Genomic DNA, 26,912 nt, shown 5'->3' on the forward strand with positions numbered 1-26,912 from the left:
TGGCTTGCAGCCCCCTGCTCTAACCACCAGACCCCACTCCCCTGCCCAGGCGATGGGGTTTCATTTCAAGGGCTGGTGTGTGTCTGTATCCCCAGAGTACGTCATTGAGCACTGGCAGGAAGATGCTTTCTTCGGGTACCAGTATCTGAATGGGTTCAACCCCGTTCTGATCCGGAAATGCACGGCGCTTCCCGAGAACTTCCCCGTGACGCAGGAGATGGTGGCCGGCTCTCTGGGGGAATCCACCAGCCTCCGGGAGGAGCTGCAGGTAACACCCCGCCCCCCGAAAATAATCAGAGCCTGGCTGAGTCCCAGCCCTGTCGAGTCCATCCTGCCCTCCTTCCCCGTGAACTCCTGCTGGTGGGAGCCCGGTGCTCTCTTCCCAAACTAAATTGTTTGTAGCATAGCTGGGTCTGGGTAACCAGCCGCCCCACCCCAGAGGTAGCTGCATCTCCGCACTGGGCAAGGGGTCCCTGAGTAACCAGCCGCCCCACCTCAGAAGTGGCTGCATCTCAGTGCTGGGTGAGGGATCCCTGCATAACCAGCCGCCCTGCCCCAGAGGTGGCTGCATCTCAGTGCTGGGTGAGGGATCCCTGCATAACCAGCCGCCCTGCCCCAGAGGTGGCTGCATCTCAGTGCTGGGTGAGGGATCCCTGTATAACTAGCCGCCCCGCCCCAGAGGTGGCTGCATCTCAGTGCTGGGTGAGGGATCCCTGTATAACTAGCCGCCCCGCCCCAGAGGTGGCTGCATCTCAGTGCTGGGTGAGGGATCCCTGTATAACCAGCCGCCCCGCCCCAGAGGTGGCTGCATCTTAGTGCTGGGTGAGGGATCCCTGTATAACCAGCCGCCCCACCTCAGAGGTGGCTGCATCTCAGTGCTGGGTGAGGGATCCCTGTATAACAAGCCGCCCTGCCCCAGAGGTGGCTGCATCTCCGTGCTGGGTGAGGGATCCCTGTATAACCAGCCGCCCCGCCCCAGAGGTGGCTGCATTTTAATACTGGGTAAGTTCTATGTGTGTTGCTTGCTGGGACACTGCTGAAGGGAAGCTCACAGCCCTGGGAGCGGGGCACTGACCCTCCTCTGTTCTCCGTGACAGAGAGGGAGCATCTATCTAGCAGATTACAAGCTCCTGGAAGACATTCCCACCATTGAAGTGAACGGGCACCAGCAGTACGTCGCCGCACCCCTGTGCTTGCTGCACCAGAAACCCAGCGGGGAGGTCGTCCCCTTGGCCATCCAGGTGAGGGGTTTCTCTGCTCGCCAGCAGCTGAGCTGGGGTTTATCAGGGCACCTCCTGAGCCACCTGGGCCCCCCTGCAACTAGGGAGCAACTGGGCTCCACCATTACAAAAGGCACAATTATTCTTGTGGGCAGGGCCTGAGTGTGCCAGGCGCTGCACAGACCCAATGGACCCATTGCTCTGATCCAGTGGGTGAATGGGTCCACTGGGGGGATATGGGGCTGGATGGGCCCATTGCACTGACCATCGGGGGGATACCAGGCTGGATGGGCCCATTGCTCTGATCCGAGGCGGGGGGGAATACCGGGCTGGATGGGCCCATTGCTTTGACCCAGAGGGGATATCAGACTGGGTGGGCCCATTGCTCCGATCCAGGGGGATACCGGACTGGATGGGCCCAGTGCTCTGATCTGGAGGGGATACCGGGCTGGGTGGGCCCATTGCTTTGACCCAGAGGGGATACCGGGCTGGATGGGCCCATTGCTCTGACCCGGGTGGGGGGAGGAGGGAGGGAATACCGGGCTGGATGGGCCCATTGCTTTGACCCAGAGGGGAGACCAGACTGGGTGGGCCCATTGCTCCGATCCAGGGGGGATACCGAGCTGGATGGGCCCATTGCTCTGATCCGGGTGGGGGGAGGGGGGAGGGAATACCGGGCTGGATGGGCCCATTGCTCTGATCCGGGTGGGGGGAGGGGGGAGGGAATAGCGGGCTGGATGGGCCCATTGCTTTGACCCAGAGGGGAGACCAGACTGGGTGGGCCCATTGCTCCGATCCAGGGGGGATACCGAGCTGGATGGGCCCATTGCTCCGATCCAGGGGGAATACCGGGCTGGATGGGCCCATTGCAGAAAAGGACCTAGGGGTGACAGTGGACGAGAAGCTGGATACGAGTCAGCAGTGTGCCCTTGTTGCCAAGAAGGCCAATGGCATTTTGGGATGTATAAGTAGGGGCATAGCGAGCAGATCGAGGGACGTGATCGTTCCCCTCTATTCGACATTGGTGAGGCCTCATCTGGAGTACTGTGTCCAGTTTTGGGCCCCACACTTCAAGAAGGATGTGGATAAATTGGAGAGAGTCCAGCGAAGGGCAACAAAAATGATTAGGGGACTGGAACACATGAGTTATGAGGAGAGGCTGAGGGAGCTGGGATTGTTTAGCCTGCAGAAGAGAAGAATGAGGGGGGATTTGATAGCTGCTTTCAACTACCTGAAAGGGGGTTCCAGAGAGGATGGCTCTAGACTGTTCTCAATGGTAGCAGATGACAGAACGAGGAGTAATGGTCTCAAGTTGCAGTGGGGGAGGTTTAGATTGGATATTAGGAAAAACTTTTTCACTAAGAGGGTGGTGAAACACTGGAATGCGTTACCTAGGGAGGTGGTAGAATCTCCTTCCTTAGAGGTTTTTAAGGTCAGGCTTGACAAAGCCCTGGCTGGGATGATTTAACTGGGAATTGGTCCTGCTTCGAGCAGGGGGTTGGACTAGATGACCTTCTGGGGTCCCTTCCAACCCTGATATTCTATGATTCTATGATTCTATGATTGCTTTGACCCAGAGGGGAGACCAGACTGGGTGGGCCCATTGCTCCGATCCAGGGGGGGGTACCGAGCTGGATGGGCCCATTGCTCCAATCCAGGGGGAATACTGGGCTGGATGGGCCCATTGCTTTGACCCAGAGGGGAGACCAGACTGGGTGGGCCCATTGCTCCGATCCAGGGGGGATACCGAGCTGGATGGGCCCATTGCTCTGACCCGGGTGGGGGGAGGGGGGAGGGGATACCGGGCTGGATGGGCCCATTGCTTTGACCCAGAGGGGAGACCAGACTGGGTGGGCCCATTGCTCCGATCCAGGGGGGATACCAGGCTGGGTGGGCCCATTGCTCTGATCCAGGGGGATACCGGGCTGGATGGGCCCACTGCTCTGACCCGGGGGGTACCGAACCCACTGCTCTGACCCGGGTGGGGGGAGTGGGGAGGGAATACCGGGCTGGATGGGCCCATTGCTTTGACCCAGAGGGGATATCAGACTGGGTGGGCCCATTGCTCCGATCCAGGGGGGATACCGGGCTGGGTGGACCCATTGCTCCGATCCAGGGGGGATACCGAGCTGGATGGGCCCATTGCTCTGATCCGGGTGGGGGGAGGGGGGAGGGAATACCGGGCTGGGTGGGCCCATTGCTCTGATCCAGGGGGGATACCGGGCTGGGTGGGCCCATTGCTCCGATCCAGGGGGGATACCGAGCTGGATGGGCCCATTGCTCTGATCCGGGTGGGGGGAGGGGGGAGGGAATACTGGGCTGGGTGGGCCCATTGCTCTGATCCAGGGGGGATACCGGGCTGGGTGGGCCCATTGCTCCGATCCAGGGGGGATACTGGGCTGGATGGGCCCATTGCTCTGATCCGAGGCGGGGGGGAATACCGGGCTGGATGGGCCCATTGCTCTGATCCGGGTGGGGGGAGGGGGGAGGGAATACCGGGCTGGGTGGGCCCATTGCTCCGATCCAGGGGGGATACCGGGCTGGATGGGCCCATTGCTCCGATCCGGGGGGGATACCGGGCTGGATGGGCCCATTGCTCTGACCCGGGGGAATACCGGGCTGGGTGGGCCCACTGCTCTGACCCGGGGGGTACTGAACCCAGTGCTCTGACCCAGCTCCCCCACAGCTCAGCCAGCGCCCAGGTCCCGACAGCCCCATCTTCCTGCCCAGTGACTCCGACTGGCTCTGGACTCTGGCCAAGACCTGGGTGCGCAGCTCCGAGTTCCACCTACACGAGGTCAGCTCCCACCTGCTCCGCGCCCACCTGCTGGCCGAGGTCTTCTCAGTGGCCACCCAGCGCCAGCTGCCCATGTGCCACCCCCTGTACAAGGTGAGGGGGGCGGAGCTGCTGTGGGTGGCGGGTCCATGGGGGGGCGGGGCCCCACTCCGCTTGGGGAGTCAGCCAATGGGAAGGCGGCGGGCAGCCAGTGTCCACACCCGGCACCTTATGCAAGGATCAAACAGGTGGCATCAGGGGTGGGGTGAGTCCCATTCCTGGCTACCCACTTCTGCAGGTGCTGGGACATGTTAAGGGAGTTGACCAAGGGTGCCCAGTTCTTCCTGTGCCTGGCTGGGGCACATGCCCCAGAGGTGCCCAGTCTGTGCCTTTGTGATGCTCAGAGAAGCCCAGTCGGATTTTGGATGCGTGAGTTTGAGAGGGCCCCAGCCGGGTGTGTCCCCCCGGAGCTATACACAGGAGTCACCCGTATCTCCGTGTGTGTGTTCTAGAAGTGCCCAGCTGTGTGTGTTTGGCACCTCCTCTCCAGCTGCTTCAGCCCCTACGCCTCTTCTCTTCCAGCTCCTGATCCCTCACACCCGGTTCTCCATCCACATCAATGTCCTGGCCCGGACCTTTCTCATCAGCTCCGGGGGCGTATTCGATCGGGTAAAGAGCAGATTGTCTCATCATGATAATATAATCCCTTGCTTGTAGCTGGTGCTTTTCACCCCTAGATCTCGAAGCACTTTACAAAGGACATCAGGAGCATTAGCTTCATTTTACAGATGGGGAAACTGAGGCAGAAGACAGGGACTTATTTGCCTAAGGTCACTCAGCATGCCTTTGGTAGAACCAGGCAGAGCTGGGTGCTAGCCCCGGGTGCTAGCCCCTAGGCCACACTGCCTCCCATAGCTTGTTCAGAAAGGAGGGAGAATGACCAAACTGCCCATCAAATCAACTACACCATTGCCCTTCCCAAACTCTACCCACCCAGCTCCGCCTCCAGCCTGCTCAGCCAATCAAACGCAAGGCAGAAGCAGCTCCTCCTGGTGGTCGGCGCTCATTGGCCACCTCACATCTGGGATCCAGCGAACATCCTTTTCCACACAAAGTTGGGCCCGTTGATAACTGAGATCAGATTTCAATCTGGTTTAGTGACACCCCCCCCCCCCCCCCGTGTGGATGCTCTTAATTCACTTTCACTGGAACCATTTCAACCCATGCACAATTAGCTCTTTTGTGGGCATGGCCCGAACCGCAGTTTCCTCCCTTCTGATTAGGGCGAGGCAGGGCGAGGGAACATGTTTTTCACTGAAAAATGGCCAGTGGGGAAAAATTAAAGGTTTTGCACTTAAAATGGTCGGCTTTCAAAAAAAAAGTTCATGGCATTTTTATGGCATTTTCCTTCATAATCGTGATTTTCCTTCCTTTGTTGCCTTTTGCTTCTTTTCCCTGAGATTCCCCGACTTCGTCCTTTCCCTGTTTTCCCGGCTCCTCTCCCCCAGCCTGCTTTTTCCTGGTTTTCCCGTTTTGTTCTTGGGTTTTCCCTTTTTTCTTGTTTTTTTTTTCTCTTTTCCCTTTTTTCTCTTGGTTTGTCTGGTTTTTCTTGGGGTTTTTTTTTCCATTTTTTCTTGGATTTTCCATTTTTTCCCATGGGGTTTTCCCTTTTTCTTTGTTTCTCTCTTCACTTCTTTTTCTTGATTTGTCTGTTTTTTCTTGGTTTTTCCATTTTTTCTTGGGTTTCCCCTTTTCCTTGTTCTTCCCCCCTCTTTTCCCCTTTTTTCTTATTTTTTCACTTCTTTTTCTTGTTTTTTTTCTTGTTTCCCCCCATTGTTCATCTTAATTAGTTTTTCCTGCTGTCCTCCCTTTTTTCCTTCTCCTTCTTCCTTTTGTCCCCCGTGTCCCCAGTTCCTTTTATTTTCCTGGTCACTTTCATTAGTGAACATATTTTGGGAGGGAAAATCAATTGTCACCAAAGGATTTCGTAAGTGTGATTCCCAGTGCGGCCCCAGACCCTGGGGAATTAACGCAATTCCAGTGTCCTCCCGCCTCCCCTGGGGCCTGCTGCTCCGTGGCAGTCACTCCCAGCGGGCCCGGGCCGGGTCTGTATTCCACAGGCCATAGCGACTGGGCGCCCAGGCCTCGCCGAGCTCCTCCGCAAGGGCCTGGAGAACCTGACCTACACCGCGCTCTGCCTTCCCGATGACATCCAGGAGCGCGGGGTGGGCTCAGTCCAGCACTACTACTACAGGGATGATGGGCTCAAGATCTGGGCGGCTATAGAGAGGTGAGGGGTGCTGGGGGGTGGGGGGTGGGGAGGAGAGATGAAGACAAATGTAGGGGAAGGGGTTAGACCTAGTGAAATCAGAGGGGGCAAAGTGTTGGGGCTCTGAGTGTGGAGGGGATCAGGGGCAGGGCCCCGTGGGAGTCCAGGTCCTGTATGGGAGGGAGCCCTGCATACTGGGCTTGTTCTGCTGGGATCCAGCGAACGTCCTTTACCACACAAAGTTGGGCCCGTTGATAACTGAAATCAGATTTCAATCCGGTTTAGTGACAATGTGGAAGCTCTTAATTCACTTTCACTGAAACCACTTCAACGCGATCCCAATCGAAGAACAGCCCAAATGAGACCGTCAGCCCCAGGATCTGCTGCCGGTTCATAGAACCACAGAAGATCAGGGTTGGAAGAGACCTCAGGAGGTATCTAGTCCAACCCCCTGCTCAAAGCAGGACCAACCCCAACTAAATCTTGAGTAGTGGTCTCAAGTTGCAGCGGGGGAGGTTTAGGTTGGACATTAGGAAACACTATTTCACTAGGAGGGTGGTGAAGCACTGGAATGGGTTCCCCAGGGAGGTGGTGGAATCTCCATCCTTAGAGGTTTTAAGGCCCGGCTTGACAAAGCCCTGGCTGGGATGATTTAGTTGGGGTTGGTCCTGCTTTGAGCAGGGGACTGGACTAGATGCCTCCTGAGGTTCCCTTCCAACCCTGATATTCTATGATTCTATGAAATCATCCCACCCAGGGCCTTAAAAACCTCTAAGTTCAATTAACTTGCTTTAAATTCACTTCTGTGCTTAACCCGGGGCAAGTCTCCATTTAGAGGGTAACATTTTCCAAAGTGCCCACACGGTCAAAGGACTAAGGGTTTTTTTTGGTGGGTTGGCAATTTTGGAAAGTATAAATAAATAAATTAATTAAATAAAATCGTTTTAGGGTGGCCCCAAGCTGACAATTTTCAAAATGTTCAGCCCCTCGAAAAATCACACCCCAAAAATAAAATTCCTTTCAGGTCAAATGAAACATTTTGTTTTGTGTCAGTTGACCTGATTTGTTTCCATTTGGAGCATTTCGAAACTTTTTTGATTTTTTTAAAAAAAATTAATTTCCAGGACTTTTTGAACAACAACAAAATTTAATTTTTCGGGGCGGTTTCCAGATTTTCGGATGGTTTGTTTTTTCAGCACAAGATCTGGCAACACCGAATTCATTTGCAAACTCTTTCAGGGTCACCGCCACTTCATTTTGTACCCCCCAAAAGTTCCAGCCCAAACCAGGAGCGCCAGAAACTCCCTAGAAGTAGGGGGGCCACCGGTGCTTGTACTGTGGCCCCGCCCCCACTCCATCCCTCCCCTGCAAGGCTCCGCCCTCATTCCGCCTCTTCCCTGAGGCCCTGCCCCTGCTTGCTTCTCTCCGCCCCCCTCCCCACGTCGCTTCCCCTTAAGGCGGGTAAAAAGCGATGGGGTCATGGAAGTGAAGTTGAAGGGGAGCAGGAATAGCTCTGTGGAGACTGGAGGGGGGGGGCCCTGGCTTGTCCTAGGGGAGAGCCTCTCACCATGGACCCCGGCATCCGGGCTGACCCGATTCCCCTTTAACTCTCCCAGCTTTGTCTCCGGCATCGTGGGGATCTACTACCAGACCAGCCTCTCGGTGCAGAGTGACCACGAGCTGCAGGCGTGGGTGGGCGAGATATTCACCAAGGGATTCCTCGGCCGACAGGCATCGGGTGAGAGGGCGGGGGCAGCTAGCGGGCAGCGATCTCTGGGCCTGGGGTCACAGGCACCGCTGAGGGGTCCTCCCTCCCACCCCCAAGAACCAGCCCCCGTTAAGGAGTCTCCAAACCCCAAGGCGCTCGTGAAAACATCAGCCACGGCCTAGGCGTGACGCCTGCCGTGCGACAGCCGTGGGTCGCCCGCACGCCTCCACGTGGCTTTTAGCTCACGCGGTAGAGGCTCATGCACTAAGCTCCGGAGGGCCCCGGTTCGATCCCGCCCACCGAGTCTGTCGGTGTTACACGTGCACTCGCAGTAGTGAGGCTGGTATTGCACTGGCCCAGCATCACCCCTGGCAGGGGGAGCGGAGACGGGAGGCTCCCAGCCAGGGGCAGGGGAGGGGGCCCCAGTCCCATGCTCACCAGTCCATCCCTCCCCGGCAGGCGTCCCCTCGACTCTGGGCACCGCGGCCGAGCTGACCAAGTACCTGACCATGGTGATCTTCACCTGCTCCGCCTATCACGCTGCGGTCAACGCCGGGCAGGTGGGTGAGGGCCGCCCGCCCTGTCCCCCTCTTGGAGGGGGTGTCTCTTTCCTTCTCCCCCTTTCCTTTCCTTACACCAGTGTCCCTGCCCTTGGGCCCCAGTCTGTCCCCTCCTGCCCTTTGGGGCCCATTGGGTACGCCCCATACTTTGGGGTCTGAGATTTGGTGGCTCATGCCCAGGAGTTACTGTGGCTTAAAGTCCACTCTAGCCCAGGTGGAGTTGCTGGGAGCCAGGACTCCTGGGTTCTCTCCCTGGCTCTTGGAGGGGAGTGGGGTTTAGTGGTTACAGCAGGAGGGGCTGGGAGCCAGGACTCCTGGGTTCCCTCCCCAGCTCTGGGAGAAGAGTGGGGTCTAGTGGTTAGAGCGGGGAGGGAGCCAGGACTCCTGGGTTCTATTCCTGGCTTTGTCAAGCATCTTGCACATGTTCCGTCCCCTCCCTCTGAAAATTTTTTTTAGAAAATTTTCATTTCCTTTGTAATTTTTCCATTTTTCAACAAAATGAATCTAAATGAAAATCCATGACAGAGATCAGGGCCCAGTCATGCCAGGGGCTGCACAGACCCCCCCTGACCGAGATCGGGTCCCCCGTTGTGCCAGGCACTGCACAGTGACATGGTGAGAGATGGTCCCTGACCCAAAGAGCTCACCCTCTAGGTAGATAAAACAGACAACGGGAAGAATTATCACCTCCCTTGTACAGATGGGGAAATTGAGTCACAAAGCCATTTGGTGCCTTGCCTGGTGGCACAGAGGGAGATCATGGAGTCACTGGGACTGGACTCCTGGATTCTCTCATAACCTTGCCAGCCAAGCTCCCTGGTGGGATCTAACCTCTGGCTTCCCTTTCCCGGCCCCAGTTCGAGCTGGCAGTCTTCATGCCCAATTACCCGTCATCCATGCGGAAGCCGCCGCCCCGGAACAAGGCCAAGGTGACCCTGAAGGAGTTCCTGGACACCATCCCCGAGATGAACACCACCAGCCTGATCCTCTCTGTCCTCTGGGTGCTGCGTAATGAGGATCAGGACATGGTGAGAGTGGGGCTGCTAGGGCTGATGGAGCAAGAAGCGGGGACCCTGGATCGGGGGGGGGGGTCTTTCAGGAGGGGAGCCCCCACTCTGAATCCTTCAGTATTGGATTGGGGGTGTGTGTCCTTCACTGCCTCTGAAACACCCACAGAGGGGCCAGACCTCAGCTGGTGTCAGTGGGCGTCTCTCCATTGGAGTCAATGGGGCCAGACCTCAGCTGGTGTCAATGGGCGTCTCTCCATTGGAGTCAATGGGGCCAGATCCCGGCTGGTGTCAATGGGCGTCTCTCCATTGGAGTCAATGGGGCCAGATCCCGGCTGGTGTCAATGGGCGTCTCTCCATTGGAGTCAATGGGGCCAGATCCCGGCTGGTGTCAATGGGCGTCTCTCCATTGGAGTCAATGGGGCCAGATCCCGGCTGGTGTCAATGGGCATCTCTCCATTGGAGTCAATGGGGCCAGATCCCAGCTGGTGTCAATGGGCATCTCTCCATTGGAGTCAATGGGGCCAGACCCCGGCTGGTGTCAATGGGCGTCTCTCCATTGGAGTCAATGGGGCCAGATCCCGGCTGCTGTCAATGAGCGTCTCTCCATTGGAGTCAATGGGGCCAGCTCCCGGCTGGTGTCAATGGGCATCTCTCCATTGGAGTCAATGGGGCCAGCTCCCGGCTGGCGTTAATGGGCATCTCTCCATTGGAGTCAATGGGGCCAGATCCTGGCTGGTGTCAATGGGCATCTCTCTATTGGAGTCAATGGGGCCAGATCCTCAGCTGATGTCAATCCTCAGCTGCTGATTTGAGGACATGGACCCAGCATTTCAGCCCCTTTCCTGTTACCCTCTCGGGACATGGTGGGGGTGGACAGCCGCTGTGCCGACAGGGAGGAAATGTCCCCAAAGTGACATGCATGTGATCATTGTTTAGAGGCCTGGGGCCTATCAGAAGAGGTGGGGAGAGGTCTTTCCCTATGGAGACGGGTTCGACCACTGTTCAGACATAAAGTACTCTCCAGTTCTCTCCATAGACCCAGCTCACCCTGAGCATTGTTAAACATTTCTGACCCAAGCCGTTTAACCAAAATTTTGGACCCTGCAGTTAGAATTGTAGAAGTGTAAGACTGGAAGGGACCTGGAACAGTCACCTAGTCCAGTCCCCTGCACTCAAGGCAAATGTATTATCTATGCTGTAGTTGGGGTTGGTCCTGCTTTGAGCAGGGGGTTGGAGTAGATACCTCCTGAGGTCTCTTCCAACCCTGATCTTCTATGGTTCTATGATCTAGACTATCCTTGACAGGTGTCTGATCAACCTGCTCTTAAAAATCTCCAATGACAGAGGTGGGTGAATCTGTGACTTTTTTGGTTTGTTAGACAAGGTGGGAGAGGGAATATCTCTTCTTGGACCAACTTCTGTCGGTGAGAGAGACAAACTTTCGAGCTCTTTCACCAAGGAAAGTTGGTCCAATAAAAGATATTCCCTCCGGCATCTTGTCTCTCTGATATCCTGGGACCAACACGGCTACAATAGCGCTGCCATTGTCGATGATTTCGAGAAGTTGAAAATGAATCGTTTTGGGGTCAAACCCAACCTGTTGTTCAACCCGAAAGCAACATTTCCTTTCGATTCTGAGCATTTTTGTGCGTGGACGTTTCAGAACGTTCGACACAAAAAGCCATTTGGAACTGAAAATGGGTTGCAAACTCGAAATGGGTCACATTTTTTTTCAGTATTATTTTTAAATTAACTCTTTGGCAAAAGGGATAATTCAGAAAATATTCTGGTGTCCCCAAACGTCCATTTTTTCTCAAAAAAAAGAGAAAAGTTTGGGTGGAAAATGATTACTCAGGGGCTGGCGTGGATTGTTTCCATCAGGAGGAGACATTGGTGGTGGACCCAGGTGTTTCTTTGCTGGAATTGTGTTTATTTGCAAAGTCTGGAGGACTCAAAGAACAGGAGGCAATTTCCTTGCTCACAGTTCCAAGCCTCCTTCCAACTAGCACTCAGCCCAAAAACTTTCTCTCTCTCTCGGCTTTGTCCGGAGCCACACCCCCAAAGCTTGTTCTGGCTGTCTCCTTGGCTCTGTGCTGCTTCAGTGTCTGTTTCTCTCGCGTGCAAAGCTCCACCAGTCAGTGCCCCAGCCCTTGCCTTTGCTATCTCAATCCCCCGAGAAAACCTCTCTTCTCTACTCCAGCCTTGGAGTAATAAGAATGCAGCCCTGGAGTAGATCCTGGAGGGGGGTCAGTGATTTTGATGCCTCTGTATTCACCACTCTCCCTGTTCCCTTCCAGAGACCCCTGGGGACATACCCTGAGGAGCACTTTACCGAACACGGGCCAAAGCAGCTCATGGCTGCCTTCCAGGATCGCCTAGCAGAGATCTCCCGGGAAATTGAGGAGAGGAACCAGTCACTAGCTCTGAGCTACAACTACATGTATCCCCCTAACATAGAGAACAGCACAGCCATATAACACCCAGAGGCGCCACCCCTCCAGCTGCCCCATGATGGAGAACCCCTCACCCAGACACCCACCACTGAGTGCCCCCCGCAGGAACAGGCCACAGCATCTCCACAGCCAAATGCTCGCCGGCATCCGGAGAACATACACCCAGCCGATGGAGCAATGGGGAACCACACCTGCTGGGGATCCGGCCCCATTGACTCCAAAGAAGAGACGCCCATTGACACCTGCTGGGGATCCGGCCCCATTGACTCCAAAGAAGAGACGCCCATTGACACCAGCTGGGGATCCGGCCCCATTGACTCCAATGGAGAGACGCCCATTGACACCAGCTGGGGATCCAGCCCCATTGACTCCAATGGAGAGACGCCCATTGACACCAGCTGGGGATCCAGCCCCATTGACTCCAATGGAGAGACGCCCATTGACACCAGCTGGGGATCCAGCCCCATTGACTCCAATGGAGAGACGCCCATTGACACCAGCTGGGGATCCAGCCCCATTGACTCCAATGGAGAGACGCCCATTGACACCAGCTGGGGATCCAGCCCCATTGACTCCAATGGAGAGACGCCCATTGACACCAGCTGGGGATCCAGCCCCATTGACTCCAATGGAGAGACGCCCATTGACACCAGCTGGGGATCCAGCCCCATTGACTCCAATGGAGAGACGCCCATTGACACCAGCTGGGGATCCAGCCCCATTGACTCCAATGGAGAGACGCCCATTGACACCAGCTGGGGATCCAGCCCCATTGACTCCAATGGAGAGACGCCCATTGACACCAGCTGGGGATCCAGCCCCATTGACTCCAATGGAGAGATGCCCATTGACACCAGCTGGGGATCCAGCCCCATTGACTCCAATGGAGAGACGCCCATTGACACCAGCTGGGGATCCGGCCCCATTGACTCAAATGGAGACATGCCCATTGACACCAGCTGGGGATCCAGACCCATTGACTCCAATGGAGAGAAGCCCATTGACACCAGCTGGGATCTGGCCCCATTGACTTTGATAGAGAGACGCCCGTTGACACCAGCTGGGGAACTGCCCAGGGCCTCCATAAATCCCCAGTTTCATAGCAGTCTCACAGGGCTCCCTTGCTTCCGGGTTTCACACCAGTGAAGGAGCGGGTGTTTACATTGCCTGTTGTACTCAAGGCAAATCCCGTGGACAGGTGTTGTCATTTCCGAGTATCAAGGTGCCAAGTCTCCTTATTAGGAAATCATTTCCTGTACACGCCTCCTTATCATTTCCTTCCATTCCCCACCCACTTGCCTGGGATGACGTCTTGGTTCAGCTGCTCATCCCTCTATCAGGAGATGTGGCCACACTGGACCATGGTCTCCGTCCCCTTGTGAGTTGGTTTATTCTGCACAGAGACACATTGCTGGGTGAAGGTGGCCTGCACTTCTGTCATCACGTCCAATATTTGCAAAAGTGGTTTGAGAATCTGGGGGTCCAGGTTAAGGGTCCTGAAGAGTTAGAATCATAGAATCATAGAATCATAGAATATCAGGGTTGGAAGGGACCCCAGAAGGTCATCTAGTCCAACCCCCTGCTCAAAGCAGGACCAATTCCCAGTTAAATCCTCCCAGCCAGGGCTTTGTCAAGCCTGACCTTAAAAACCTCTAAGGAAGGAGATTCTACCACCTCCCTAGGTAACGCATTCCAGTGTTTCACCACCCTCTTAGTGAAAAAGTTTTTCCTAATATCCAATCTAAACCTCCCCCACTGCAACTTGAGACCATTACTCCTCGTTCTGTCATCTGCTACCATTGAGAACAGTCTAGAGCCATCCTCTTTGGAACCCCCTTTCAGGTAGTTGAAAGCAGCTATCAAATCCCCCCTCATTCTTCTCTTCTGCAGGCTAAACAATCCCAGCTCCCTCAGCCTCTCCTCATAACTCATGTGTTCCAGTCCCCTAATCATTTTTGTTGCCCTTCGCTGGACTCTCTCCAATTTATCCACATCCTTCTTGAAGTGTGGGGCCCAAAACTGGACACAGTACTCCAGATGAGGCCTCACCAATGTCGAATAGAGGGGAACGATCACGTCCCTCGATCTGCTCGCTATGCCCCTATTTATACATCCCAAAATGCCATTGGCCTTCTTGGCAACAAGGGCACACTGCTGACTCATATCCAGCTTCTCGTCCACTGTCACCCCTAGGTCCTTTTCCGCAGAACTGCTGCCTAGCCATTCGGTCCCTAGTCTGTAGCTGTGCATTGGGTTCTTCCGTCCTAAGTGCAGGACCCTGCACTTATCCTTATTGAACCTCATCAGATTCCTTTTGGCCCAATCTTCCAATTGGTCTAGGTCCTTCTGTATCCTATCCCTCCCCTCCAGCGTATCTACCACTCCTCCCAGTTTAGTATCATCCGCAAATTTGCTGAGAGTGCAATCCACACCATCCTCCAGATCATTTATGAAGATATTGAATAAAACCGGCCCCAGGACCGACCCTTGGGGCACTCCACTTGATACCGGCTGCCAACTAGACATGGAGCCATTGATCACTACCCGTTGAGCCCGACAATCTAGCCAGCTTTCTACCCACCTTATAGTGCATTCATCCAGCCCATACTTCCTTAACTTGCTGACAAGAATACTGTGGGAGACCGTGTCAAAAGCTTTGCTAAAGTCAAGAAACAATACATCCACTGCTTTCCCTTCATCCACAGAACCAGTAATCTCATCATAAAAGGCGATTAGATTAGTCAGGCATGACCTTCCCTTGGTGAATCCATGCTGGCTGTTCCTGATCACTTTCCTCTCATGCAAGTGCTTCAGGATTGATTCTTTGAGGACCTGCTCCATGATTTTTCCAGGGACTGAGGTGAGGCTGACGGGCCTGTAGTTCCCAGGATCTTCCTTCTTCCCTTTTTTAAAGATTGGCACTACATTAGCCTTTTTCCAGTCATCCGGGACTTCCCCCGTTCGCCACGAGTTTTCAAAGATAACAAAGATATCAAAGATATCAAAGTTGATTGAAGACACCTTAAGAAAGTTGATTTTCCCAAAGGGACATGTTCTGCTCAAAACCGTGGCCTCTTTAAGGCGCATCAGAAACAGAGGCACCCGTAGTTTTCCACGTCTTAGATTCATAGATCCCAAGGCCAGCAGGGACTATTGTGATCATCTACTCTGACCTCCTGTATGACACAGGACAGAAAACTTCCCCCAAACAATTCCCGTTTCAACTTGGGCATCTTCGTCTCATTTCTTTGCTCCTCGTTGAGCTTGAGAACGTCTTGGGGATGAGTCTGTCCTGTTTGTCAGCTGTCTGAGCAGTGCCCCATGGTGGCTCATTGTCTTGGTTGGTGACTTGAGGTGCAACTGGTGTACAATTCATGAGCAGAGCAGGTTGGTCTTGGTAGACACCGACTAAACATGAGACCCCAGTGTGATGTTGTAGCTAAGAGGGTGAACGTGATCCTGTGATGAATAAGCAGGGGAAACTGACAAACCGGAAAGGGCTTGTGTGAGGAGTGGGCATTTTCTGTGATAGTTTATCTGAATGCCGTCTGTGTGTCAGTTCTCCCAATGTTCTGCATAGTTAACTTGGTGGTGGGAAAAGGTTGTTGACTCTCTGCAGAGTAAACCCTGTAGGGTGTGATGGATACCTGCCTACCTCCATGTCCATGTCTCCCTCTGAGGAGACAACAGCCACTACAATTGCCTGGTACCTAGCAACAAACGACTATGGATGATCCACCACTCCACAGGAAGCCAGACGGGTTTGCCGGGGAACAAGAGCAAAGGGCTGAGAAGTGGCCAGGTGAGGAGTTGTTAAGTGTGGGCTGCTGGAAGTTGGAGACTCTCCTGAACTGGGACACAAAAGAGGGCTCTGGACCAACCAAGATGGACCAGGCTGAAACTTGCTGCTGGCTTCTCATGACCCACGTGAGCTGGGTTCCAGACATCTAATAAACAGGACTGCTTTCACAACACTGCCTGAGAGTTGCTTCCCATGCTGGAGCTGGCAGGGTGCACTGCTCCCTTTGGGGGTAAAAGTCTCTCTCAGGTTCTCCAACTCGGGTATGTCCAACTATGGCAACCCACTAGGAATCCCTATGAGGGCTGTGCTTCGTTTAAGTTAGCTCTAAAAGACTAGGTGAAAGAACAGACTTTGGAGCAGTCCGAGGAAGCTTTTCTTTGGGCAAGGATTGGGCATCTAAACTCCCCAGCAACTGGACAGAAGGAGGGTCCCCAGAAAGCTGGTTGCTGATTCCTCAAAACCATTTCAGACTTCGGGTAAATAGAAACGTGAGAATGCTCTCACCCTGCTGCTACAGTGTGTGTGTGTCTGTCTGTCTGTCTGTCCTTGAGACCTAATAAAAAGTAGTTTTAGGTAAAAGCACTCTGTGACGTTCCTCTTTGGTGTTATCAGGACCGGTAATCTGCTAGGTCACTCCAATCCTTGACTCTGGGAGCCAGCCTGACCCTGCTCTGCTGTGAGAACCCCCACTCCTGGGCTGGTCACGCACAGCCTCTGACATGTCAGCTGCTCCTTGGATTGTGCAACCGAAAGACACTGGTCAATATCTCCAGTCCCAGACACAGCGCTGGGAACCTCCTTCTTGCAGTGTCCGGTTATGCCCGCTGGACGCTGCAAACTCATATGAGTTCATCAATTTAACAAACAAATTGATACATACCTGGCTTGTTATCCCAAGGGGAGACTCTGACAAACTTCAGACCAAACGCACTGCTTCCGGTAGAATAAACAAACAGATTTATTAACTATAAAGATAGATTTTAAGTGATAATAAATCAAAGCATAAGAAGTCAGATTTGGTCAAATGAAATAAAAGCAAAACACATTCTAAGCTGATCTTAACACTTTCAATGCCTTTACAAATTTAAAAAGAAAAGGAGTACTAGTGGCACCTTACAAACTTAGATGCTTCTCACCACAGGCTGGCTGGTTGCTCTTTAGCCAGGCTCTCCCCTTTGATCAGCGCTTTAGTTGCTTGGTGGTGGTGTCTGTAGACGAGGTGGAAGAGAGAGGAAGAGCATGGCAAACGTTTCTCCCTTTTATCATGTCTTTTCCTCCCTCTTGACTTTGCCTCCGCCCCCCTTTCAGAGTCAGGTGAGCATTACCTCATCATAATCCCAAACTGACCAAGGGAAGGGGGGTGACTCACTCAGAGTTGATGGACCCCCCAGAAGACCTCTGCGTGCCCCCATTGGTGGAGAACCACTGCCCATAAATGATATTAGCCTTTTTCACAACAGCATCACGGTGTTGGCTCATATTTAATTTGTGATCATAGAATCATAGAAGATTAGGGTTGGAAGAGAACTCAAGAGGTATCTAGTCCAACCCCCTGCTCAAAGCAGGACCAACCCCAACTAAATCATCCCAGCCAGGGCTTTGTCAAGCTGGGCCTTAAAAGCCTCTAAGGAAGGAGATTCCACCACTTCCCTGGGGAACCCATTCCAGTGCTTCATCACCCTCTTAATGAAATAGTTTTTCCTCATATCCAACCGAGACCTCCCCCACTGCAACGTGAGACCATTGCTCCTTGTTCTGTCATCTGCAACCAGTGAGAACAGCCGAGCTCCATCCTCTTTGGAACCCCCCTTCAGGTAGTTGAAGGCTGCTATCAAATCCCCCCTCATTCTTCTCTTCTGCAGACTACATAAGGCCTGTTCCCTCAGCCTCTCCTCATAAGTCCTGTGCCCCAGCCCCCTAATCATTTTCGTTGCCCTCCACTGGACTCTTTCCAATTTGTCCACATCCCTTCTGTAGTGGGGGGCCCAAAACTGGATGCAATACTCCAGGTATAACTCCCAGATCCCTAAAAAGAAAAGGAGGACTTGTGCCACCTTAGAGACTAACAAATTTATTTGAGCATAAGCTTTCGTGAGCTACAGCTCACTTCATCGGATGTTTTCCCAGCAGTTCTGCCACCTAGCCAGTTATTCCCCATTTTGTATTTGGTTGTTAAGAACTGGGGACCCTTTGCCAAAGAGCCTCTGTGGACCAAAGAGATCGTTTGGAGCATGTCCCTTGTTCCTCCGGTGCAGATGACCGAACCAACGGAGACAGCTGTGTTTGACGCTAGGGAGCAGCCTTGGCAGGTTTGTTTCGAACGCAGGGAAGACAGTGGGAACGGAAAGTGTTTAAATCTTCTCTCGTCCCAGCTGTAGTTGGTTCAGGTCTTCCCTCCGTACAGCAGCGTGCTCAGAACACGCAGCTGCTAGACCCGTATTTTGCTGTTCCGTGTTAGTTTCTCATGATCCCATATGCACTCGGCCAGCTGGCTGAATCTGGCCTCTGCCTTTCCAAGGGGAGGATTAAGCTCATCGCTGATGCTAACATGCCCGGATTAACCTTTTGTGGGCCCCATGCCAAGCATATCTGGGGGAAATGGGGCATGGCGTGTGGGAAGGGGGGTGGTCGGTCCTCGGAGTGAGGGTCCAGCTGGGGGCAATGGGGTGCGGTGCGGCGGGAGCCAGCTCTGTGCTGCCAACACACCCCCTCCCCTCGGGGGCAGGCCTGCGCCGCACCACCCCCCTGCCCAGAGAGCCCCTGAAGTCGACAGGCCTGCGAGCGTGTGCAGAACTAAGGCCTTATTTCCCACCTGACAATCCTGCTAGAAAACATACACGGTGCTAAGATCGTTCTAGCGAGTTAAAATTCATTTAACGAACTTGCAAAAGTGGTTTCTGTTCCACCCAGTTCCTCTCACCAGAGACCCAGGAACATTAGAACAAGAGCTGTTTACTTGACTCTGGACTTTCATTACACTGAAAGTGAATCCTCACTAAGAACCTTAAGCCCCATCATTTCTTTAAATGTCTCTTTCTTTCATCTCAGGCATTCAATGCTTATGTGAAAAGTTTATCTGTTTCAGACAGTTTATTACGAGATGACACCACACGTCACATCAGGGTAGGGTGACCAGATAGCAAATGTGAAAAATCGGGACGGGGTGGGGGGTAATAGGTGCCTATATAAGAAAAAGCCCCAAATATCGGGACTGTCCCTATAAAATCGGGACATCTGGCCACCCTTCACCAGGGTGGGAGGGGGGAACTTTGTAGGGAAGCATGGTATAGTGATCACACACATTCAGATCCTGGACTCCTATATATTTCTGACTCTTCCACTGTCTCCCAGTGAGACCATTAACGTCCCCATCTGTAAAATATGTAATTCCGCCTCTGTCCCAAATAGGGTGTGTAGACTGAGGCTTCATTAGCCTTCCCAGAGAGCTGTAACTATGCCAAAAGCTTTGAAAGGATAGCCTTTATAACTAATACAGAGCATTTTTTAAAAAAGCTCTATTTAAAGGGACACCGTTCGCATCTGCATTTTCTAATGTTAATCCTCCGTGCCGTTTATTTTGTGGCTATACAGGGGAAACCATGACAGCAGCAGCATCCATGCACAATGTGCTGTCAACCGTTTTCCTCTCTGCTAATCTTTTAATTGCCGGAATGTAATCCTAAGTGTTGCTTGTAATTATAGAAGTCAAAAATGTCATCCGTTTTCACTCGATGTTCTTTTCTTCTTCCTGCCTGCAACCTACGCTCTTTCCTGCAACTTGGGAGGCTGCCAGCGACTTCAATGGCGGCCTGGGAGGGAACTACTTATCTGAACTGGGAGAAGGTGTTGATTTTCATCTAAACATACAAGATTCACAAAATGCACTTCCGGAGCTGCCTCATCTTGTCATACAGAGGCGGCTCCCTCAGTTAGATACAGTTAATGGCTTAAAAAAAAAGAAGAAGAAGAAAAAGAACTAAAATGGTTTAATTTTGTTATAAAAATTGACCTGTAATCGGATTGCTTAGTGAGCACAAATTGATTTCTAAACACAATTCACGGCAGCCCCTGCAGCCCAATGGAGATCTCACTTCCCCCGACAAATTAACGTTAAATTTAATTGGTACTAATCCACCCAAGTAGAAGAAAATCACATGCTATACTGTACAAATGATTAAACCCATTTTACAGCCTCTTAAAGCCCTGAGGCCCCGCTCCCACGCTGCCTCTTCCCCCAAAATCCCTGCCCCCCGCTCATTCTTCTCCACTCCCTTCCCCTCCTCGCTCACCCTTAGGGCTGGTGAAAAGTGGGAGAGCATAGGCCCCTGCCCCCCTCCACGTTCCAGTGCCCCTGGTCCCCAGTCAGGATGCGTGTTTCTGTTGTTTCAGGATCAGTGTTTCTCCCATGTCTAACCCTAACCCCAATCCCTGAACATAAACCTTAAAACTGAGCCCTAGCACATGGCATTGGCCACTGTCGGAAGACAGGACTCTGGGCTAGATGGACCTTTCCTCTGACCCAGTCTGGCCGCTCTTATGTTCTTATGCACCAACTCTGAACACTAAACCCCTAACCCCAAGCCGTAAAACTTCAACCCAAACTCCAAACCTGAATACTAAACCCTAACCCCAGACCCTGAACCTTCGCCTTAAATCCAAACTTGACATCTAACCCTAAATCCTCAGCCCCAGTCTACACTACAGAGTTAGGGCAACACAGCATCAGTGTAGATGCTGCATTGATCATGTTGACTGTCGTTGGCTTTCAGCAGCCATCCCCACAATGCCCCTGTGATAAATGGGGGGGAGGGGCGGGGGTTAGCTCCCTTTTATGGACACCCAGCCAGTCAGTAGCTATAGAATCCTCCTTAGCAGCTGGGCCCTAATTGCCTTACCTGTAAAGGGGTAAGAGAAGCTTAACCTGAGTTGGCACCTGACCAGAAGAACCAATAGGGAGGCTGTACCCTTTCAAATCGGAAAAACGGCCGGGTGTGGGGGGGCTAGAGAGAGGGGAAGGCAGCAACAAGCTGTAAGCTTTAAGCCAGGTGTGGGAAATCATCAGCATCATACCTAGAAACTCCTCATTTGGAACCCCAGATATGTAAGTAGCACAGGAAACATTAAGACTTGACGCGACTAGGGCCCTTTTGGTTGTTTTGGTTTGTGGATTCCTCGGTGGTAACCCCAGGTGCTTTTGTTTTGCTTGTAACCTTTAAGCTGAACCCCAAGAAAGTTATTTTTGGTGTTTAATCCCTAAAGCCTGAGTTTTCAGACATGATTCTTTCTTTTTTAATAAAATCTTCTTTTTTTTAAAGAATCCTTTGATTCCAAAGTCCTTAGACAAGGGGTTGGTTTGTGCTCACATTGCGAAGGCAACTGGTTGGTAATTTATTCTCAAGCCTCCCAGGGGGTGAAGAGGCTTGGGGGGGATATTGGGGGGGGATAGGGACTCCAAGTGACCCTTCCCTGAATATTTGTGAAAATCACTTAATGGTGGCAGCAGTATCTGTCCAATCTGGGGATCGGTCCTGCTTTGAGCAGGGGGTTGGACTAGATACCTCCTGAGGTCCCTTCCAACACTGATATTCTATTATTCTATGACTGTGCCTTGGAAGAGTTTTAACCTAAGCTGGTAGAAGATAAGCTTAGGGGGTCTTTCATGCGGCTCCCCACATCTGTACCCCAGAGTTCAGATTTGAGGGGGTATTCCCTGACATGGTGGTGCAGCGGTGGGATCATTTTGAACCAGAAGCAAGTAAGTTAGGTTGACTTAATTTTTGTAGTGTAGACATGGCCTAACCCCAAGCCCTAAACATAAATCTTTAAACTAAAAGCTAATACTAACTCCAAACACTAAACCCTCTCTCTTAAACCTAAACCCGACCTTAAAACCCAACCCCCAAATCCTGAACATACAGTCAAACTGCTAACCCAGAAAACCTAAACCCTAACCCCACTCCTAAATCCTAGCCCCAAACCCTTTCCTTGAACCCTAAGCCCCGACTTCAGTGCATCCAACCTCCTAATTTTCTATGTCCAGCTTCTCTGAGCTGCAGCACAAGTCTGGCAACCGGCCACAGCATGGGTGGCTCGTTGGCTCAGAACGATAGACTTCCCTGTTTGCATTTCTTTTGTCTTGAAAGAGCAAAGTGTGGGAGACAGGCTCGTTAATTGCTTTGTCGGTCTTGCACTTTCAGTGAGAATTTAATAAAGGGCAAACAAATGACCTCCCTGCTTAGATAACATGCCCTACTTCATAACAATGTAGGAAAAGGGTCTCAAGAGGTCATCTAATCCAGCCCCCGGCACTGAGGCAGGACCAAGTATCCTTAGACCATCCCTGACAGCCGTCTGTCCAACCTGTTCTTAGAAACCTCCAATTCTACAACCTAACTTGGGAACTTGTTTCAGAGCTCAAGTGGCCTTCTAGTTGGAAAGCTTTTCCTAATGTCTAACCTGTATGTCCCTTGCTGCAGATTAAGCTGGTTCCTTCTTGTCCTGCCTTCGGTGGCCGTGGAGAACAATTGATCCCAATCTCTTTATGGCAGCCTTTTACATTTTTTAAGACTCTTGTCAGGTCCCCCCCTCAGCTGTCTCTTCTCAAGACTAAACATGTCCAATTTTTTAACCTTTCCTCGTAGATCACGTTTTCTAAACCTCTTGTTGCTCTCCTCTGGAGTGTCTTCAAATTGGCCACATTTTTCTTAAAGATCTGGACCCAGATCTCTAGCTAAGGCCACTAGTGGGGCAAAAAACATTGTCGCGGGTGGTTCTGGGTACATGTCGTCAGGCCCACCTTCCCGCCCTCCCTCTGTGAAAGCAATGACAGACAATCGTTTCACGCCTTTTTTCCGGGGTTACCCGTGCAGACGCCATACCATGGTAAGCATGGAGCCCGCTCAGCTCACCATCACCCTATGTCTCCTGGGTGCTGGCAGACGTGGGACTGCATTGCTACACAGCAGCAGCTCATTGCCTTGTGGCAGCAGATGGTGCAATAGGCCTGAAAACCATCCTCATCGTGTCCGAGGTTCTCCTGGCTGCCTCGGTAAGGTCGGCCAGGAGAGCCTGGGCAGACATGGGTGCAGGGACTGAAATAGGAGTGACTCGACCAGGTCATTCTCTTTAGTCCTGCCGGCAGGCATATTGCACCGTCTTCTGCTGAGCAGCCAGGAGATGAGGATGGCTAGCAGTCCTATTCCACAGTCTGCTGCCAGCCAAAGATGTAAATGATAGATGGAGTGGATCAAAACAAGAAATAGACCAGGTTTGTTTTGTATTCATTTGCTTCCCCCCTCCGTGAAATCAGTGACCAACAATCATTTCAGTGAGGTCTATCAGGGGCACCTTGAAAAGTTTAATGGAGATTCAGTCCTGCTTGGAATATAGGAGGGAGGGATAGCTCAGTGGGTTGAGCACTGGCCTGCTAAACCAAGGGTTTTGAGTTCAATCCTTGAGGGGGCATTCTGTGTGATAGTTGTTTTTGTTTCTCCTTGATGTAAAGCCACCCCCTTTGTTGATTTTAATTCCCTGTAAGCCAACCCTGTAAGCCATGTCGTCTGTCGCCCCTCCCTCCGTCAGAGCAACGGCAGACAATCATTCCGCGCCTTTTTTCCGTGCAGACGCCATACACGGCAAGCATGGAGCCCGCTCAGATCACTCTGGCAATTAGGAGCACCAGAACCTGGCAAAGTGAAACCGGGCGAGGAGGCGATGTCAGCGCGGTGACGAGAGTGATGAGGCCATGGACACAGACTTCTCTCAAAGCACGGGCCCTGGCCATGCGGGCATCCTGGCGCTAACGGGGCAGGTTCATGCGGTGGAACGCCGATTCTGGGCCAGGGAAACAAGCACAGACTGGTGGGACCGCATAGTGTTGCAGCTCTGGGACGATTCCCAGTGGCTGCGAAACGTTTGTGGAATTTTGTGACTTGCTTTCCCCTGCCCTGAAGCGCCTGAATACCAAGATGAGAGCAGCCCTTGCAGTTGAGAAGCGAGTGGCCATAGCCCTTTGGAAGCTTGCAAGGCCAGACAGCTACCGGTCAGTCGGGAATCAGTTTGGAGCAGGCAAATCTACTGTGGGGGCTGCTGGGATGCAAGTAGCCCACGCAATCAAAGATCTGCTGCTATCAAGGGTAGTGACCCTGGGAAATGTGCAGGTCCTAGTGGATGGCTTTGCTGTACACAGGCAGCCTGGACAGTCGTCAGGAGCTGAGCAAGTGCAGAATGGTGCATCTGGACGTTTGAAACCACCCGCCCCTCCCCGCTTCGATCACCGCTGGCAGAGGCAATAAAGTCATTGTTGCTTCACATTCATGCATTCTTCATTCATTCGTCACACACATAGGGGGATAACTGCCAAGGTAGCCCGGGAGGGGTGGGGGAGGAGGGAAGGACAAGGCCACACCGCACTTTAAAACTTTAAAACGTATTGAATGCCAGCCTTCTGTTGCTTGGGCAATCCTCTGGGGTGGAGTGGCTGGGTGGCCAGAGGCCCCCCCACCGGGTTTTTGGGCGTCTGGGTGAGGAGACGATGGAACTTGGGGAGGAGGGCGGTTGGTTACTCAGGGGCTGTAGCGGTGGTCTGGGCTCCAGCTGCCTTTGCTGCAGCTCAACCATAGGCTGGAGCATATGAGTTTGATCCTGCAGCAGCCTCAGCATTGAATCCTGCCTCCTCTCATCACGCTGCCACCACCTTTCAGCTTCAGCCCTCTCTTCAGCCCGCCACTTACTCTCCTCAGCCCACCACTTACTCTCCTCAGCCCGCCGTCTCTCCTCCCGGTCATATTGTGCTTTCCTGCACTCTGACATGGTCTGCCTCCACGCATTCGTCTGTGCTCTGTCACTGTGGGAGGACAGCATGAGCTCAGAGAACATTTCATCGCGAGTGCGTTTTTTTCGCCTTCCAATCTTCACTAGCCTCTGGGAAGGAGAAGATCTTGTGATCCTTGAAACACATGCAGCTGGTGGAGGAAAAAAGGGACAGCGGTATTTAAAAAGACACATTTTCTAGAACAATGGCTACACTCTTTCAGGGTAAACCTTGCTCTTAACATTACAGACACAGCACATGTGCTTTCGTTCCAAGGTCGCATTTTGCCTCCCCCCCACCGCACGGCTACCCCCTCAACTCTCCTCCCTCCCCGTGGCTAACAGCGGGGAACATTTCTGTGCAGCCACAGGCAAACAGCCCAGCAGGAATGGGCACCTCTGAGTGTCCCCTGAAGAAATGCACCCTATTTCAACCAGGTGACCATGAATTATATCTCACTCTCCTGAGGATAACACAGAGAGATAAAGAACGGATGTTGTTGGAATGCCAGCAAACATACACTGCCATGCTTTGTTCTACAATGATTCTCGAGTACGTGCTACTGGCCTGGAGTGGTAAAGTGTCCAACCATGGTGGACGGAATAAGGCTGCCCTCCCCAGAAACCTTTGGCAAAGGCTTTGGGAGTACATCCAGGAGAGCTTTATGGTGATGTCCCTGGAGTTTTTCTGCTCCATCCCCAGACACGTTAACAGACTTTTCCAGTAGCTGTACTGGTCGCAAATGCAAGGGCAAATTAATCACTAAACACACTTGCTTTTAAACCATGTATAATATTTTAAAAGGTACACTCACCGGAGGTCCCTTCTCCACCTGGTGGATCCGGGAGGCAGCCTTGAGTGGGTTCGGGGGGTACTGGCTCCAGGTCCAGGGTGAGAAACCGTTCCTGGCTGTCAGGAAAACCGGTTTCTCCGCTTGCTTGCTGTGAGCTATCTACAACCTCATCATCATCATGTTCCTCGTCCCCAAAACCTGCTTCCGTGTTGCCTCCATGTCCATTGAAGGAGTCAAACAACACGGCTGGGGTAGTGGTGGATGAACCCCCTAAAATGGCATGCAGCTCATCATAGAAGTGGCATGTTTGGGGCTCTGACCCAGAGCGGCCGTTCGCCTCTCTGGTTTTCTGGTAGGCTTGCCTCAGCTCCTTAAGTTTCATGCGGCACTGCTTCGGGTCCCTGTTATGGCCTCTGTCCTTCATGCCCTGGGAGATTTTGACATATGTTTTGGCATTTCAAAAACTGTAACGGAGTTTTGATAGCACGGATTCCTCTCCCCATACAGCGATCAGATCCCGTACCTCCCGTTCGGTCCATGCTGGAGCTCTTTTGCGATTCTGGGACTCCATCATGGTCACCTCTGCTGATGAGCTCTGCACTCACCTGCAGCTTGCCACACTGGCCAAACAGGAAATGAGATTCAAAAGTTCGTGGGCCTTTTCCTGTCTACCTGGCCAGTGCATCTGAGTTGAGAGTGCTGTCCAGAGTGGTCAGAATGGAGCACTCTGGGATAGCTCCCAGAGGCCAATACCATCAAATTACATCCACAGTACCCCAAATTCGACCCAGCAAGGCTGATTTCAGCGCTAATCCCCTCGTCGGGGGTGGAGTAAGGAAATCGATTTTAAGAGCCCTTTAAGTCGAAAAAAAGGGCTTCATTGTGTGGACGGGTGCAGGGTTAAATCGATTTAATGGTGTTAAATTTGACCTCAACTCCTAGTGTAGACCAGGGCTTAGTTTCTAGCAAAGTTCCTCCAATGGTTAGAAGCAGGATTGAAGACAAAATGGAGGGGGTTCCAGGGCCTTTTATATCCTCTGCCATGTGGAAGGAAACCCCTTTGTTTCCTTCCACATGGCAGAGGATGTGACTCCAAACTCCATCAGATGTGACTCCAAACTCGATGTCACGATGTGACTCCAAACTCCATCAGAGCAGCAAGATGGAGTTTGGAGTCACATCGGCAAGTCACATGTGCATGCATGACTCAGTTTGCAGGCGGCAACCATTGCTCACATGCTACATTGAATGTTCCTCAGATTTGGATTGGAGTCTCCCAAGGTCTATTGTCAGTTAAGTGTTTCTTGATTGGGCACTTACTCAGAATAGTCCTTTCTCAAGAAAAATAACAAGGAGTCCGGTGGTCCCTGAAAGACTAACAGATTTATTTGGGCATAAGCTTTCGTGGGTAAAAAAAAAACACTTCTTCAGCTGCATGGAGTGAAAATTACAGATACAGACATAAATATATATTGGCACATGAAGAGAAGGGAGTTACCTTACAAGTGG

The 26,912-nt window shown here is 52.5% G+C and overlaps 1 protein-coding gene across 1 annotated transcript in view; it reads left to right on the top strand.

Moving 5' to 3' along the window:
- Positions 1 to 12,119, top strand: part of LOC140904143 (hydroperoxide isomerase ALOXE3-like) — a 21,869-nt gene extending 9,750 nt beyond the window's left edge. The window contains exons 6-14 of the mRNA XM_073326455.2: positions 96 to 268; positions 1,098 to 1,241; positions 3,907 to 4,110; positions 4,579 to 4,665; positions 6,117 to 6,286; positions 7,882 to 8,003; positions 8,433 to 8,533; positions 9,391 to 9,561; positions 11,841 to 12,119. Coding sequence (XP_073182556.2) covers positions 96 to 268; positions 1,098 to 1,241; positions 3,907 to 4,110; positions 4,579 to 4,665; positions 6,117 to 6,286; positions 7,882 to 8,003; positions 8,433 to 8,533; positions 9,391 to 9,561; positions 11,841 to 12,020 — 1,352 coding nt within the window. The 3' untranslated portion in view covers positions 12,021 to 12,119. The remainder of the gene's footprint in view (positions 1 to 95; positions 269 to 1,097; positions 1,242 to 3,906; positions 4,111 to 4,578; positions 4,666 to 6,116; positions 6,287 to 7,881; positions 8,004 to 8,432; positions 8,534 to 9,390; positions 9,562 to 11,840) is intronic.
- Positions 12,120 to 26,912: the final 14,793 nt, after the last annotated feature.

This window comes from Lepidochelys kempii, chromosome 28 (genome assembly GCF_965140285.1).
Source record: "Lepidochelys kempii isolate rLepKem1 chromosome 28, rLepKem1.hap1, whole genome shotgun sequence".
NCBI lineage: Eukaryota > Metazoa > Chordata > Testudines > Cheloniidae > Lepidochelys > Lepidochelys kempii.